This window comes from Chiloscyllium punctatum, chromosome 48, assembly GCF_047496795.1.
Source record: "Chiloscyllium punctatum isolate Juve2018m chromosome 48, sChiPun1.3, whole genome shotgun sequence".
Lineage (NCBI taxonomy): Eukaryota > Metazoa > Chordata > Chondrichthyes > Orectolobiformes > Hemiscylliidae > Chiloscyllium > Chiloscyllium punctatum.
This window is the reverse complement of record NC_092786.1, coordinates 24152126-24164944: the sequence shown is the minus strand read 5'-3', so window position 1 is coordinate 24164944 and position 12819 is coordinate 24152126. Positions and strand designations below refer to the sequence as shown.

General features: G+C 38.8%; 1 protein-coding gene across 11 annotated transcripts in view; it reads left to right on the top strand.

Moving 5' to 3' along the window:
- zfand6 (zinc finger, AN1-type domain 6) overlaps positions 1-12819 on the top strand; it is a 44168-nt gene that overhangs the window by 12199 nt on the left and 19150 nt on the right. For 10 of the 11 annotated variants that reach the window (XM_072564867.1, XM_072564865.1, XM_072564864.1 and 7 more), the window contains 2 exons: positions 159-273; positions 4782-4877. In XM_072564867.1, the coding sequence (XP_072420968.1) occupies positions 159-273; positions 4782-4877 (211 nt within the window). The remainder of the gene's footprint in view (positions 1-158; positions 274-4781; positions 4878-12819) is intronic. The other variant, XM_072564861.1, reaches the window with a different exon arrangement.

The following is a 12819-nucleotide window of genomic DNA, read 5'->3' as shown; positions in this document are numbered from 1 at the left end:
GTAACTGAACCATGCTGGCACTAATCATGTAACCTTCCAACTGCCCTTATTTCCAATTAGTGTGAAGACTAGAAACTCCTGCAGCAATGTTAAATTAACAGCCTTCATAAAATACATATTTTAGAGTACGTTGTATAATTCATTTTTTCTTCATGCAGTGTCTCCCAATTTGAACAGTTTATCTGAAGTGTATCCTGTTCAATGTACACAAGACAATCTCCCAGCAATACCAACATTTTCCTCCTCCTCCTCCTCCACGTCAGGCCAATCAAGGTATGTAAACAACTTCTAGCCTGGGAAATTGATGTCAAATTTAAAGCTATTTTAGGCATAATAAGAAATGTTAGAACTGAACTGTTTCTGTAAATAATATAAAACTATAACAATCAAGTATATTTATTAATGACCAATAATATACTTTCATAACTAGCAGATGTACCTGTTAACAACCTTTTAAAATGTTGACTCAAACAAAGATTTCTGTGTACAATTACTGGTTTCTATCGGTCCTATTCTTTTTTTTAGTTGAATAAAGCAGACATTTTTGGTTGATTTTTGTATTCAGTTACAGGCAACAAGTGTGACAGAAGGATTGATGTAGCCTTGCAAGTAATAAAGTTAATGTCATAATACAACCTGTTAAGTGGCATAGTCACTGGAATTATTTTGTATAGTTTAAAGCATTTTGCATTCAAATTGAATGCTTTCGAAAATGTTTCCCTAGTTCAGTGCACAAATCACATTTCAATAATATGATATGATTTTAAATACAATAATCTTCACAGAAATGGAAATTGTATGTTCTGAATAATGGTACAAACCTTTTTTTTGGCATACGTTTGATGTCTTGATCAAAAATTGAATGACAAAGAAGTTGTTGATCCATTGTAATTGATCAACATTTTGATAAATAGTGATTAATTTAAAATTAGTCAGTATTCCTAAGGAAAACTTAAGTTTATTGTTACAAAGACCTGTACCGCAGATTAGCCGTGTCATTTAAAAAGAAATATCAAATGCAAGAGTTTGTTTCTAGAAAGATAGGTGGGCGGCACGGTGGCACAGTGGTTAGCACTGCTGCCTCACAGTGCCAGAGACCCGGGTTCAATTCCCGCCTCAGGCGACTAACTGTGTGGAGTTTGCACGTCCTCCCCGTGTCTGCGTGGGTTTCCTCCGGGTGCTCTGGTTTCCTCCCACAGTCCAAAGCTGTGCAGGTCAGGTGAATTGGCCATGCTAAATTGCCCGTAGTGTTTGGTAAGGGGGTAAATGTAGGGGTATGGGTGGGTTGCGCTTTGGTGGAGCGGTGTGGACTTGTTGGGCCGAAGGGCCTGTTTCCACACTGTAAATAATCTAATCTAATCTAAAATTAAGGAATTTATGCTAAACCTATCAAGCCTTGGTTTGGTTCACTCTGATTACTGTTTGCAGTTCTGGTTGCCCTATTAGAAATAAGGTATGCAGGCTGGATAGGAGATTTATAAGAATAATACTAGAAATGTAAATTAATACATGTTGGGAATGTATGAACAGTCTTGGTCTATGTTAACTCTGTGGAAGGAGCATAACTATAGGTTATCAATATCAGGTGGTCCCCAAATATTCCAATATGGGATTCCAGAATAATCTTTACCTAAAGAATGGCAAGAAAGTGGAATTCACTATAACATTGAGAGATTGAAATGTAGAGTCTAAGTACATTTAGGGGAGTTTGGTAAGCAAGGCAGAAGATTCAGTGGTTATAACTGTAGATCTAGATGAAAATGAACCATAAATCTTGGCATCAACCTGTTGGGCCAAAAGGCCTGTTTCTATGTCATTATACCTCCTAGTCTCAAGAGTTATTTGATACAACCAATCTGTAAGTTGTAGTTTCCCAGGCTGTATATAACTTTTAATACTGTATCCATCATCTCGTCAACTAGGGTAATTGAGAATAGTAAAGGAAAACAAGCACTGGCACTCTAGTTTGGAAAGCAAAGTTGAGAAGATAACATTTGCAAGTTGGCTATATGGGCACAAGCTCAGATTTGCTGAAAACAAGAAAAAATATAGCTAGAAATTGCAGGAATGGAATGCAATTCAGAAATCTTTTGGAGGTTTTGCTGTGTGGATTTCTAAAATCTATTTCTAATAGAAAGCATTTGTCTTTGTTCCTGCTTTTGCCACATCCAGTTTGATCCACTTAGCTCCAGGAACTATATCTCGTTGCTGAGAACATTCAGTGTTATAGCCTAAACTGCTTTCTGTGACAGAGAATTCTCAGGCTGAACACTCTAGGTGAAATTTCTCCTGTTCTCAGTCCTAAATGACATACCCTGATCTTTAGTCTGAGACTGTTTCTTCTGCCAACCCACCCCCCAAAAAAAACAGTTCTGGACTCATTGAGTGCAGAAGGGAGTGAAAAAAAAATCAAGAATTGTGGATGGTTGCAATCCGAAACAAAAAAGTAAATTATTGGAAAACAGCAGGTCTGGTGGCATTTATAGAGAGAAAGCAGAATTAACGTTTCAGATACAGTGACCTTTCTTGATAACCGAGAGCATGATGTGCACTGCATAGACACGGTTGGCAATTTTTAATTTATTGGATTACTAAATCAGTGATTTTAAATGAATCCGTTTGAGACCCCACACAATATTGTTGATTAATATTTTCTCATTGCATGATGCCTAGTCTAGAATAGTCTGTTCTGTAGTCCCTCCGTATACTGTATTGGGTTTAGAAAAAGAATGGTCGCATTCAAGAGTCCAAGAAATCTTCCTCTGCAATACTGTTGCAAGTTTTGGTTTGCCCAATCTGTATGTAAATTCAAGTCACTCTCTTGATTTATTTTATTGCATTTATCTCTGATTTCTTGTTTAATGCCTTTCTCTACATCTTCACGACTGTTTGGGGGGATGTAGACAGTCCTAACCACACTTAATGCTCCTAGTGTTTATCTCCCAAAACAGATTCAACGTCATGATGTTCTGAGCCAATATCTCTCCTTGGTGTGGCATTGATATCCTCATTCACTTGCAATGCCACCTGACATGCTTTCCTTTTTGTCTGCCCTTCCCAAATAATTCCCACCCTTGATCACCCTGCAGCCATATCTTGTGAAATCACAACTGTCATAATCATTTATATCTATTTATGCTATTGATTTATGTACGTAATTACAAGCACTCCATGCATTAAAACGCAAGCCTCCAGATTTGTCTAATTAGTCACTTAACATTATTGTACACGATATGGCCCTCTTTGTTTATCACTCTTGTTTTTCTGCCTTCAACTTTGGTTCTTGATCATTCTGTCTCCTTCCCTTTTGTTTTATCCTTGTTTCTGTTGCTCCTGTCCCTGCTCAGGTTCCCACCCCTTTGCCATTCTAGTTTAAGCCCTTCCAAACCGTACGAGCAAACACTTCAACTCCCGTAAAGGCTATTGACGCTGAACATTGTCTGGGTAGGTTCTGATGAAACCAAAGCATTAGCTCTAACTATATCTTCAGAACTCTGCCAAGCCTGTGGGAAAATTTACGATTGTTTCAAATATCTAGTATCTGTGTTAGTTTGTATTTGTGATTTTTTTTTTAAATAGTGCCTGGGAAAGGGATAGTCATTGCTCAATTCAACACACATGAAATGTTCTGGAATTAATGGATTAATTGGAACAGTGGACAAATAGAAACCAGTAACATTTATGTTCAGTGGATGGTTGTGTATGGGCCACATGTTCTTAAGTGATTTTGGAATGGTAAATGCACAATGCGTTAACCTATTTAAATTTGGTGTTAAAGGAAATCTGGGAAAAATAGTTTACAAAAGAAATTTACCATAAGTATTCATAAACCTCTAAAGTTAATTAATGATTAATATTAAGTGGGTGGTTTTAAAGTAATTTTCTTCATTTGTCTTCTGTCCTTGAGATTCAAAGAGTCTTCCTCTTTGTTCCATCCTGCAGGTGAATTGGTATTTTAATAACCATGCTTGTTGGCATTCAATTGTATTAAAAAAATACTGCCAGTTTAGAGCTTTGTCTTTAAGAGGACAGGTTCTTGTGCTATTCTGTGGTCATTGAACGTTGCCACGTCAGTCAGTTCTACTAAAATTGTCCCTTATTCCAGAACTCTGCAGGAGGCTTAAAAATAAAATTCAGCCAATACAATAACAACACACATTTTTGCCTCTCTGAAATCATTTCAAGAGCCAAACATTTTTGTTATCAAGTACTTTTCTCTTGTGAACAAATTAAGTTTTATAATTTGCATTAGTTTTGTGTGTCCTTATCTGTGGTTCTCATCAGTTTAAACACCATAGTGTTCACAAACAGATGTGTGCTAGTTGAAATTCTTTATTCTAGATTTTAGTGAAGGTGTTGGATCTCTTGAACATGTCATCTCTTTTTTTAAAAAAAACAGAGTAAAGCATTTTTTGCTAACATGTTCATGGATCAGTGCCGTGAGTGTTACCTTATGGCCACTGGTCAATCTGGCCACATGGCAATCGCTAAAAATAGAGTTGGGAATTCTACATCTGATCATTGTTTCTCAGCTCCTTGATCAATTAATGTAAACAGTAAGGAAAGGGCTTTTAAAAAAATCCTTCTCCTGTGAAAATCTCAGTTATAGGACACTATTGTTAAGCTCATTAACTAATTTTAATTAAGAGCTGTTGTAACTTGTTTGTTTTTTGCTGTTGCATTTTTTTTATCAATTTGATTTTAAAATAAATTAGTTTAATATGGTAAGGTTATAAATGGAGAAAGATGTATGAACTGTTGTATGTTTACTCAACCTTCAGTCCACAACCAATAATGGGAAGAGGGAAAAGGGGAAGAAAGCAAAGAGAGAAGAAGGGAAGATCTATTAAAAGAGAGGGAAGAAAGGGAAGGAAGAGGTAAGAAAAAGGATTAGAAGGGAACATAAATTTAAGGAAGAATAAGCAAAATACAGGAGGAAGTTAGAAACTCTTGAAGATTTGGGAATATGAAAAAATAACTATTGCGTGTCAAAACCAGTTCATGATATTAAATTCTGTGAATGGTTAATCTTTTCTCTATTAAGCTCTGTGGATCTTTTCCACAGTGAAAAGTTAATCTCTGATTATTTATGATCGGTTAACAGCAGAACTATAATGGTGAAGAGGTGATTAAGGCATATTTCCTGATGTAATTTGCTGCTAGTTTCACATTTTTTTGGCTATTGTTTTTTGCTGTATTTTCTCTGCACAGGGTTTATGTAGTGTCAGTTGCTTTCCTTTGCAAGAGCTCTATAGGTGAAATGTGCAACTTAATTGAATAAATTTTAATGCAAAATTTAATTGACAGATTTAAAACTGAATTGTGTATTAAACAACCAATATTAAAGGTTACTTCACATGATGCTTTTACTGTAGACATGAAGGTGGCCCTTTATAGCAAATCCTCAATACAAATGACCATAATTGACTATGCCTATATAGAAATGGCATGAAAATTCAATTTAGTCAGCAGTTAAGATTTTATTTGGTTTGTGACTTGCAAATAAAGTTTAGAGGGCAACATACAAATATAATCATATGGTACAGAAAGAAGTTTTAGGATTCCTAACTGGACTGAAAAGAACTGTGTGTAAGTTGGGAATTGTTTTTGCCCACTTGGCAAAATAAATGTCCACTTGGGCTGCTTGGTTAGATTAGTAACAAAATAATATCTCATTAGTGTGCGCAGTAAAGCAATTAATGGAATAATTACTCTAAAGGAATTTTTTTTGATTTAGATGTGGAAAATAAGGACTCTTTGAATTGTAACCATCATAATCCACTTACGTTTCTTTCTGTTGGCCACAGATTGGAGTGTGCTTATTTTCCATATTTTATCATAGACTTTAAAAAATAATTTAAATTATATTGGAGAGGGTGGAAAAGTGGTTAATAAATTTTGGTTTGTAAAGCTGAAAATGAAGATCAGGGAAGTTTAATTGCAACCTTTTTTTGTTTCCTTATGTTGGAAAGATTATAGCAGAAACTTATTGTCTGGGATCAGTTGATTAGAATTAAGAATTTTATAATCCTGTGTATCTAGTCATGATAATTTGTGTAGTAAACAACTTTTAGCTTTTATACAACAACATTAATGATGAATATTTAAACATAGGCTTCTCCAGTTATTATTGCACTTTAGTATTATTTTGGACTTTGATTTTTTTTTAAAAAACTACATCATTAGGTTCCTTTTATCCATTTTAACAGCAATTGTTGTTATGGTTTTTGGACAATGAATGTGTTCTCAATATTTTTAAATTTCAAAATGTTAGAAACTGCCTGTTGATTAGCTTTAACTGTTTGTAACAAAGAAAAAAGTGGCTTAATGCTTAAAGTACTCAGTTTCAACCCTGTGTTCCAAGTAGAACTTTTCCAAACCTCCCATTATGTTACATTTTAATTTTGTTTTCACTTTACTCAGTTTATTAAAATTGTTAGAAATGTATTTGCGAGGAATTTTCATTTTCATTTAAAATATTAACTGCTCCACAAATCTGATGGGTGTCATTTATCTCTCCTCCTCTGTTCTTTGGACAGCAGTTCCTGAAATTATTTTGTCACTATTTTTCTCTCCCATTTTAACTGAATATTTCTTCCCTGTTTTGATCTGCCTTCCCTTCCCTTTTCAACAAATTATGCTTCTTTTCTCTCCACATGTAAAGTATAAATTGCAGTTCTTAATCTACAACGGATTGTGAATTCCACAAATTGCTGGTCAGGACAATAGAGGATCCATGAAACTTAAGGCTGAAATGCTCTACATGACTCAAATTGAAATTGTTTGAACTTCTTTTGACCTTGTACTCGCCCACATTACAATCTACACACCACGCTTAAGTTAGCTTAAGCAATACAGAAGTTAATTTGATTATGGGGTAGGATTAAAACTTTGAGAGGTGGGGGTTATGTTTCTAGTGGCAGGCGAAGCTAACAGAAAAGTGGTTATGGTGAACGGCACCAAATATTAAATGGGATTTTAATATACAAGATTTGTATATGTACACTAACATGTAAAGAATAAACTTGGAGAATGAGAAATAGTTGCCATTGTGGAAGAAGAGACAATGACGTTATTTTAACTGAAGCTTTGTTTCAGAAACATCCAAGCTAATAATTTTTTTAAAAACCAAGAGCACACTAAGTGATGAGTTATGGCAGTACTTGCTGTGGAATAGATTTCCGCATCGGAAAGGAAACATTAAATTTGATTTATAACTGGTCCCTTAATTGAAAGGAATCCACTGTAAAGATGATTCTCGATAAACGTGAGAGAGACAGAGTAGTTGTCATGGGAGACTTCAACTTTCCAAATATTGACTGGGAACACTACAGTACGAGTACTATAGATGGGTCAGTTTTTATCCAGTATGTGCAGGAGGGCTTCCTGACAGTATGTAGACAGGCCAACAAGGGGCAAAGCCACATTAGATTTGGTACTGGGTAATGAGCCCGGCCAGGTGTTAGACTTGGAAGTAGGTGAGCACTTTGATGATAGCGTTCACAATTCTGTTATGTTTACTTTAGTGATAGAAAGGGATAGGTGTACACTACTGGGCAAGAGTTACAGCTGGGGGGAAAGGCAATTACGATGCGCTTAGGCAAGATTTAGGAAACATGGGATGGGGAAGGAAACTGCAGAGGATATGGAGCTTATTCAAGGAAAAGCTCCTGTGTGTCCTAGATAAGTATGTACCTGTCAGGCAGGGAAGAAGCTGTAGAGCGCGGGAGTGGTGGTTCACAAAGGAAATGGTATCTCTGGTCAAGAGGAAGAAGAAGGCTTATGTTAGGATGAGATGAGATGTGAAGGCTCAGGTAGGGCACTTGAGGGTTACAAGGTAGCCAGGAAAGACCTAAAGAGAGAGCTCAGAAGAGCCAGGCGGAGACATGAGAAGTTGTTGGCGGATAGGATCAGAGTAAACCCTAAGGCTTTCTCCTTAAGGAATTTAAGGTATTTAAGGAATAAAAGAATGAAGAGTAAGATTAGGGCCAAACAAGGGTAGTAGTGGGAAGTTGTGTGTGGAGTCGGAGGAGATAGGGGAAGCACTAAATGAATATTTTTTGACAGTATTCACTCTAGAAAATTAGTGTTGTCAAGGAGAATACTGAGATACAGGCTACTAGACTAGGTGAGATTGAGGCTCACAAGGAAGAGGTATTAGAAATCCTGCAGAGTGTGAAAATAGATAAATCCCCTGGGCCGGATGGGATTTATCCTAGGATCCTCTGGGAAGCCAGGGAGGAGATTGCCGAGTCTTTGGCATTGATCTTTAAATAGTCATTGTCTACAGGAATGGTGCCAGAAGACTGGAGGATAGCAAATGTGGTTCCCCTGTTCAAGAAGGGGAGTAGAGACAACCCTGCAAATTAGACCAGTGAGCCTTACTTCAGTTGTTGGTAAAGTGTTGGAAAAGTTTATAAGAGATAATCATTTAGAAAATAATAATTTGATTAGGGATAGTCAGCACGGTTTTGTGAAGGGTAGGTCGTGCCTCACAAACCTTTTGAGTTCTTTGAGAAGGTGACCAGACAGGTAGATGAGAGTAAACTTGTTGATGTGGTGTATGTGGATTTCAGCAAGGCATTCGATAAGATTCCCCACAGTTGGCTATTGTACAAAATGCGGAGGAATGGGATTGTGGGAGATATAGCAGTTTGGCTCAGTAATTGGCTTGCTGAAAGAAGACAGAGGGTGATGGTTGATGGGAAATGTTCATCCTGGAGTCCAGTTACCAGTGGTGTACCACAAGGGTTGGTTTTGGGTCCACTGCTGTTTGTTATTTTTATAAATGACCTGGATGAGGGCGTAGAAGGGTGGGTTGGTAAATTTGCAGACGACACTAAGGTCGGTGGAGTTGTGGATAGTGATGAAGGATGTTGTAGGTTACAGAGAGACCTAGATAAGCTGCAGAGCTGGGCTGAGAGGTGGTGAATAGAGTTTAATGCAGACAAGTGTGAGGTGATTCACTTTGGTTGGAGTAACCGGAATGCAAAGTACTGGGCTAATGGTAAGATTCTTGGTAGTGTAGATGAGCAGAGAGATCTCTGTGTCCACGTACACAGATCCTTGAAAGTTGCCATCCAGGTTGACAGGGTTGTTAAGAAGGCATACAGTGTTTTAGCTTTTATTAATAGTGATCGAATTCCGGAACCATGAGGTTATGCTGCAGCTGTACAAAACTCTGGTGTGGCCGCACTTGGAGTATTGTGTACAGTTCTGGTCACTGCATTATAAGAAGGATGCGGAAGCTTTGGAAAGGGTGCAGAGGAGATTTACTAGGATGTTGATTGGTATGGAGGGAAGGTCTTACGAGGAAAGGCTGAGGGACTTGAGGCTGTTTTTGAACCAAAGGGTCTGTTTCTGTGCTGTACATCTCTATGACTCTAAATCCCCAGGACCTGATCAGGTGTACCCTAGAACTCTGGGAAACTAGGGAAGTGATTGCTGGGCTCCTTTGTATCATTGATATTCACAGTTGAGGTCCCGGAAGACTGGAGGTTGGCTAGCGTGGTGCCACTATTTAAGAAAGGTGGTAAGGAAAAGTCGGGGAACTATAGATTAATGAGCTTGACATCAGTGGTGGGCAAATTATTGAATCCTGAGAGGTAGGATTAACATGTATTTCGTTTAAGTTTAAAAAAAACAGTTGTACAATGAAAGAGGAGTGGCCAGTTCTCCTGGTTCAGCTTTACTTTAGCTTGGTTTAGTTTTGGTACAGTAGTCTTTCAAAGCTGGTGGACCCAAAGAAGCAGGTCCAGGCTGGAACTCTGTGTCTCTCACGCACTCGTTTGCAAGACCCTGTTGATTTGACCTTTTGTGCCAAAGGGTGTTTATGGGGATTGTTGCAGGTATTTGGAACAGCATTAAGTTGGGATGATCTGTTGGGTTTTGCAGAGATTAAGTTATTCTGTATTCTGTTCTCATTTATATTTCATTTGGTAATCTGGTAAATAAATTGTTTTGTTTAAAACAAAGTGGTTTGATCAACTGCATCCCTCTTGGAATATCTGTGTTACACCTGCCTAAAACAACAAGCAAAGTTAGGGTTTGGGCTACTTTCTCAATGTTTTGAGGGGGTTTGGCCTGGTCTGTAACATTGGAAAAGCAAGGACTGATCAGGGATAGTTAACATGGATTTGTGTGTGGGAAGTCGTGTTTCATGAACTTGATTGAGGTTTTTGAAGAAGTAACAAAGAAGAGTGAGGGCAGAGAGGTGGAAGTGATCTATATGGACTTCATGAAGAGTTCAACAAGATTACTTATGATAATCTGGTTCGCAACATTAGATCATATGAGGAAAAAAAGGAGAATAGTCATTTGAGTACAGAACTGGCTCAAAGGTAGAAAACAGGATGGAAGTGGAGGGTTGTTTTTCAGACTAGAGTCCAATGAACAACAGTGTGGTGCAAGGATTGGTGCCGGATCCACAGCTTTTCATCATTTGTATAAATGATTTGGATGTGATCGTAAGAGGTATGATTAGTGAGTTTGTAGATGCCACCAAAATTGGAGGTGTAGTGGACAGCAAAGAAGGTTGCCTCAAAGTGCAAGGGATCTAGATCAGATCGGTCAATGGGCCAAGGAGTGGCAGATGGAGTTTAATAAATGTGAGGTGCTACATTTTGGAAAGGCAAATCAGGGCAGAATGTATACACTTAATGGGAAGGTCCTGGCGAGTGTTACTGAACCAATAGACCTTGGAGTACAGGTTCATAATTCCTTCCAAGTGGAATCGCAGGTAGAAAGGATAGTGAAGAAGGGTTTTGGTATGCTTTCCTTTTAGAGTATTGAGTACAGAAGTTGGGAGTTGTGGCTGTACAAGTGGGCGGCACGGCGGCACAGTGGTTAGCACTGCTGCCTCACAGCGCCAGAGACCCGGGTTCAATTCCCGCCTCAGGCGACTGACTGTGTGGAGTTTGCACGTTCTCCCCGTGTCTGCGTGGGTTTCTTCCAGGTGCTCCGGTTTCCTCCCACAGTCCAAAGATGTGTACGTCAGGTGAATTGGCCATGCTAAATTGCCCGTAGTGTTAGGTAAAGGGGTAAATGTACAGGAATGGGTGGGTTACGCTTCGGCGGGTCGTTGTGGACTTGTTGGGCCGAAGGGCCTGTTTCCACACTGTAAGTAATCTAATCTAAAAAAAAAGACATTGGTTAGGCCACTTTTGGAATATTGTGTGAAATTCTGGTCTCCCTTCAAAGGAAGGAGATTGCGAAACTTGAAAGGGTTCAGAAAAGATTTCCAAGGATTTTGCCAAGGTTAGAGGGTTTGAGCTCTAGGGAGAGACTGAATAGGCTGAGGGGAAGGATATAAGGGCAACCTTTTCACACTGAGGGTAGTGCATGTATGGAGTGAGCTACCAGAGGAACTGGTGGAGGTTGGTACAGTTACAACATTTAAAAGGCACCTGGATGGGTATATGAATAGGAAGGGTTGAGGGGGATATGGGCTAAATGTTGGCAACTGCGACTAGATTTGTTTAAGATATCTGGTCGGCATGGACGAGTTGAACCGAAGGGTCTGTTTCCATGCTGTATGACTCTATGCCTCTGTAACTCTTAAACACCCAAGCACTTCACTATCCAGGAACTGGTCAAAGAGCTGTTGTCAGGTTGATGGCATCCAGAATTGGTCGCACTCTAAACAAAGAACTGGATGCTGGAAATCAAACTCAAACAAAAATTGCTGGAAAAACTCAGCAGGTTTGGTATCATCAGTGGAGAGAAAACCGTAAACGTTTTGGGCCCAGCTCTGAAGGGGGACCTGCTGAGTAATCTATTGCCAGCTGGCAATCATTGCTCACGAACCCTAAAGTTTTGCTGTCTGTCCTCTTCCATTGCTTAAACAAGTCTCCTAATATGGCTCATAATGAGTTCCTGTAGCTTTTTTAAAAGATGTGCAACAGTTCCTTTCGCAGCTCCTGGATATTAAAAGTTGTTTCCTATTTCAATCGATGAAAAATACAGAAGAATTTTTAAAAATGCAGCCTTTATAGTATTCACCTGTTGGTCTTCATTATGTAAAGATCAAGAGTTAGCCCCAGGAAGCTACATTCAAATAGCAACTGATCTGCTATTGTGTCTTATCAGCACACAAGGGGAGAAACTTTGGTGAAAGTTTGAAACTCCAGACTTCTGTTGGCTCTCCAGACTGGTGGCCCAGCAATAGTGTTAAAGGCACATACTTGTCCCTGACTGAAAACTCCATTGCACAACTGGAAGATGATCTGGGTGACGGACTCCTCTCAGCAGCATTTACCTAGGTCAAAGATTCTGGAATTTCTAGCCAGAGGTATCGATGTACATGTCATCTGGAGGGATGAAAGCAGAATGTGTTTATGGTGTGATTTATTGGTAATAGGCCTCTGTAGGGTAGTCACCAGTGTCCTCACCGTTGAGAGAGAAGCTCACAGTTCTAGTCCGAACCTGAGATTGGGACTTGAGTAGACAGAGCAGGAAAGATGTTTTCGATAGTGACACATGTCAAGCTATAGCCTCTGGCTTCAGGCTAGTGACCTGTCCTAAGGAAGGTTGCTACAGAAAGTTGCTGGAAGCATCTGATTTGTCTCCCTGATATGTCTGTCGACACAATGTTTTCTAAATCTAAGTAATTATCATAGTTAAGGAAATGGAAAAGTGGTTTAAGGAATATACTGTTTTTCTACACCAACCTGAGAGAGTGCCAGACTTGAGCAACAGTAAAGCAAAACCTGCGTTGGCCAGAAGCTGAGGAGGGCAGTCAATATGGTACTCAATGTCTTAAAGCTTTAAAAATCATCAGTGGCTGGTGTTGATTGTGTTGGGTGAGATGAAGAGTGTTGC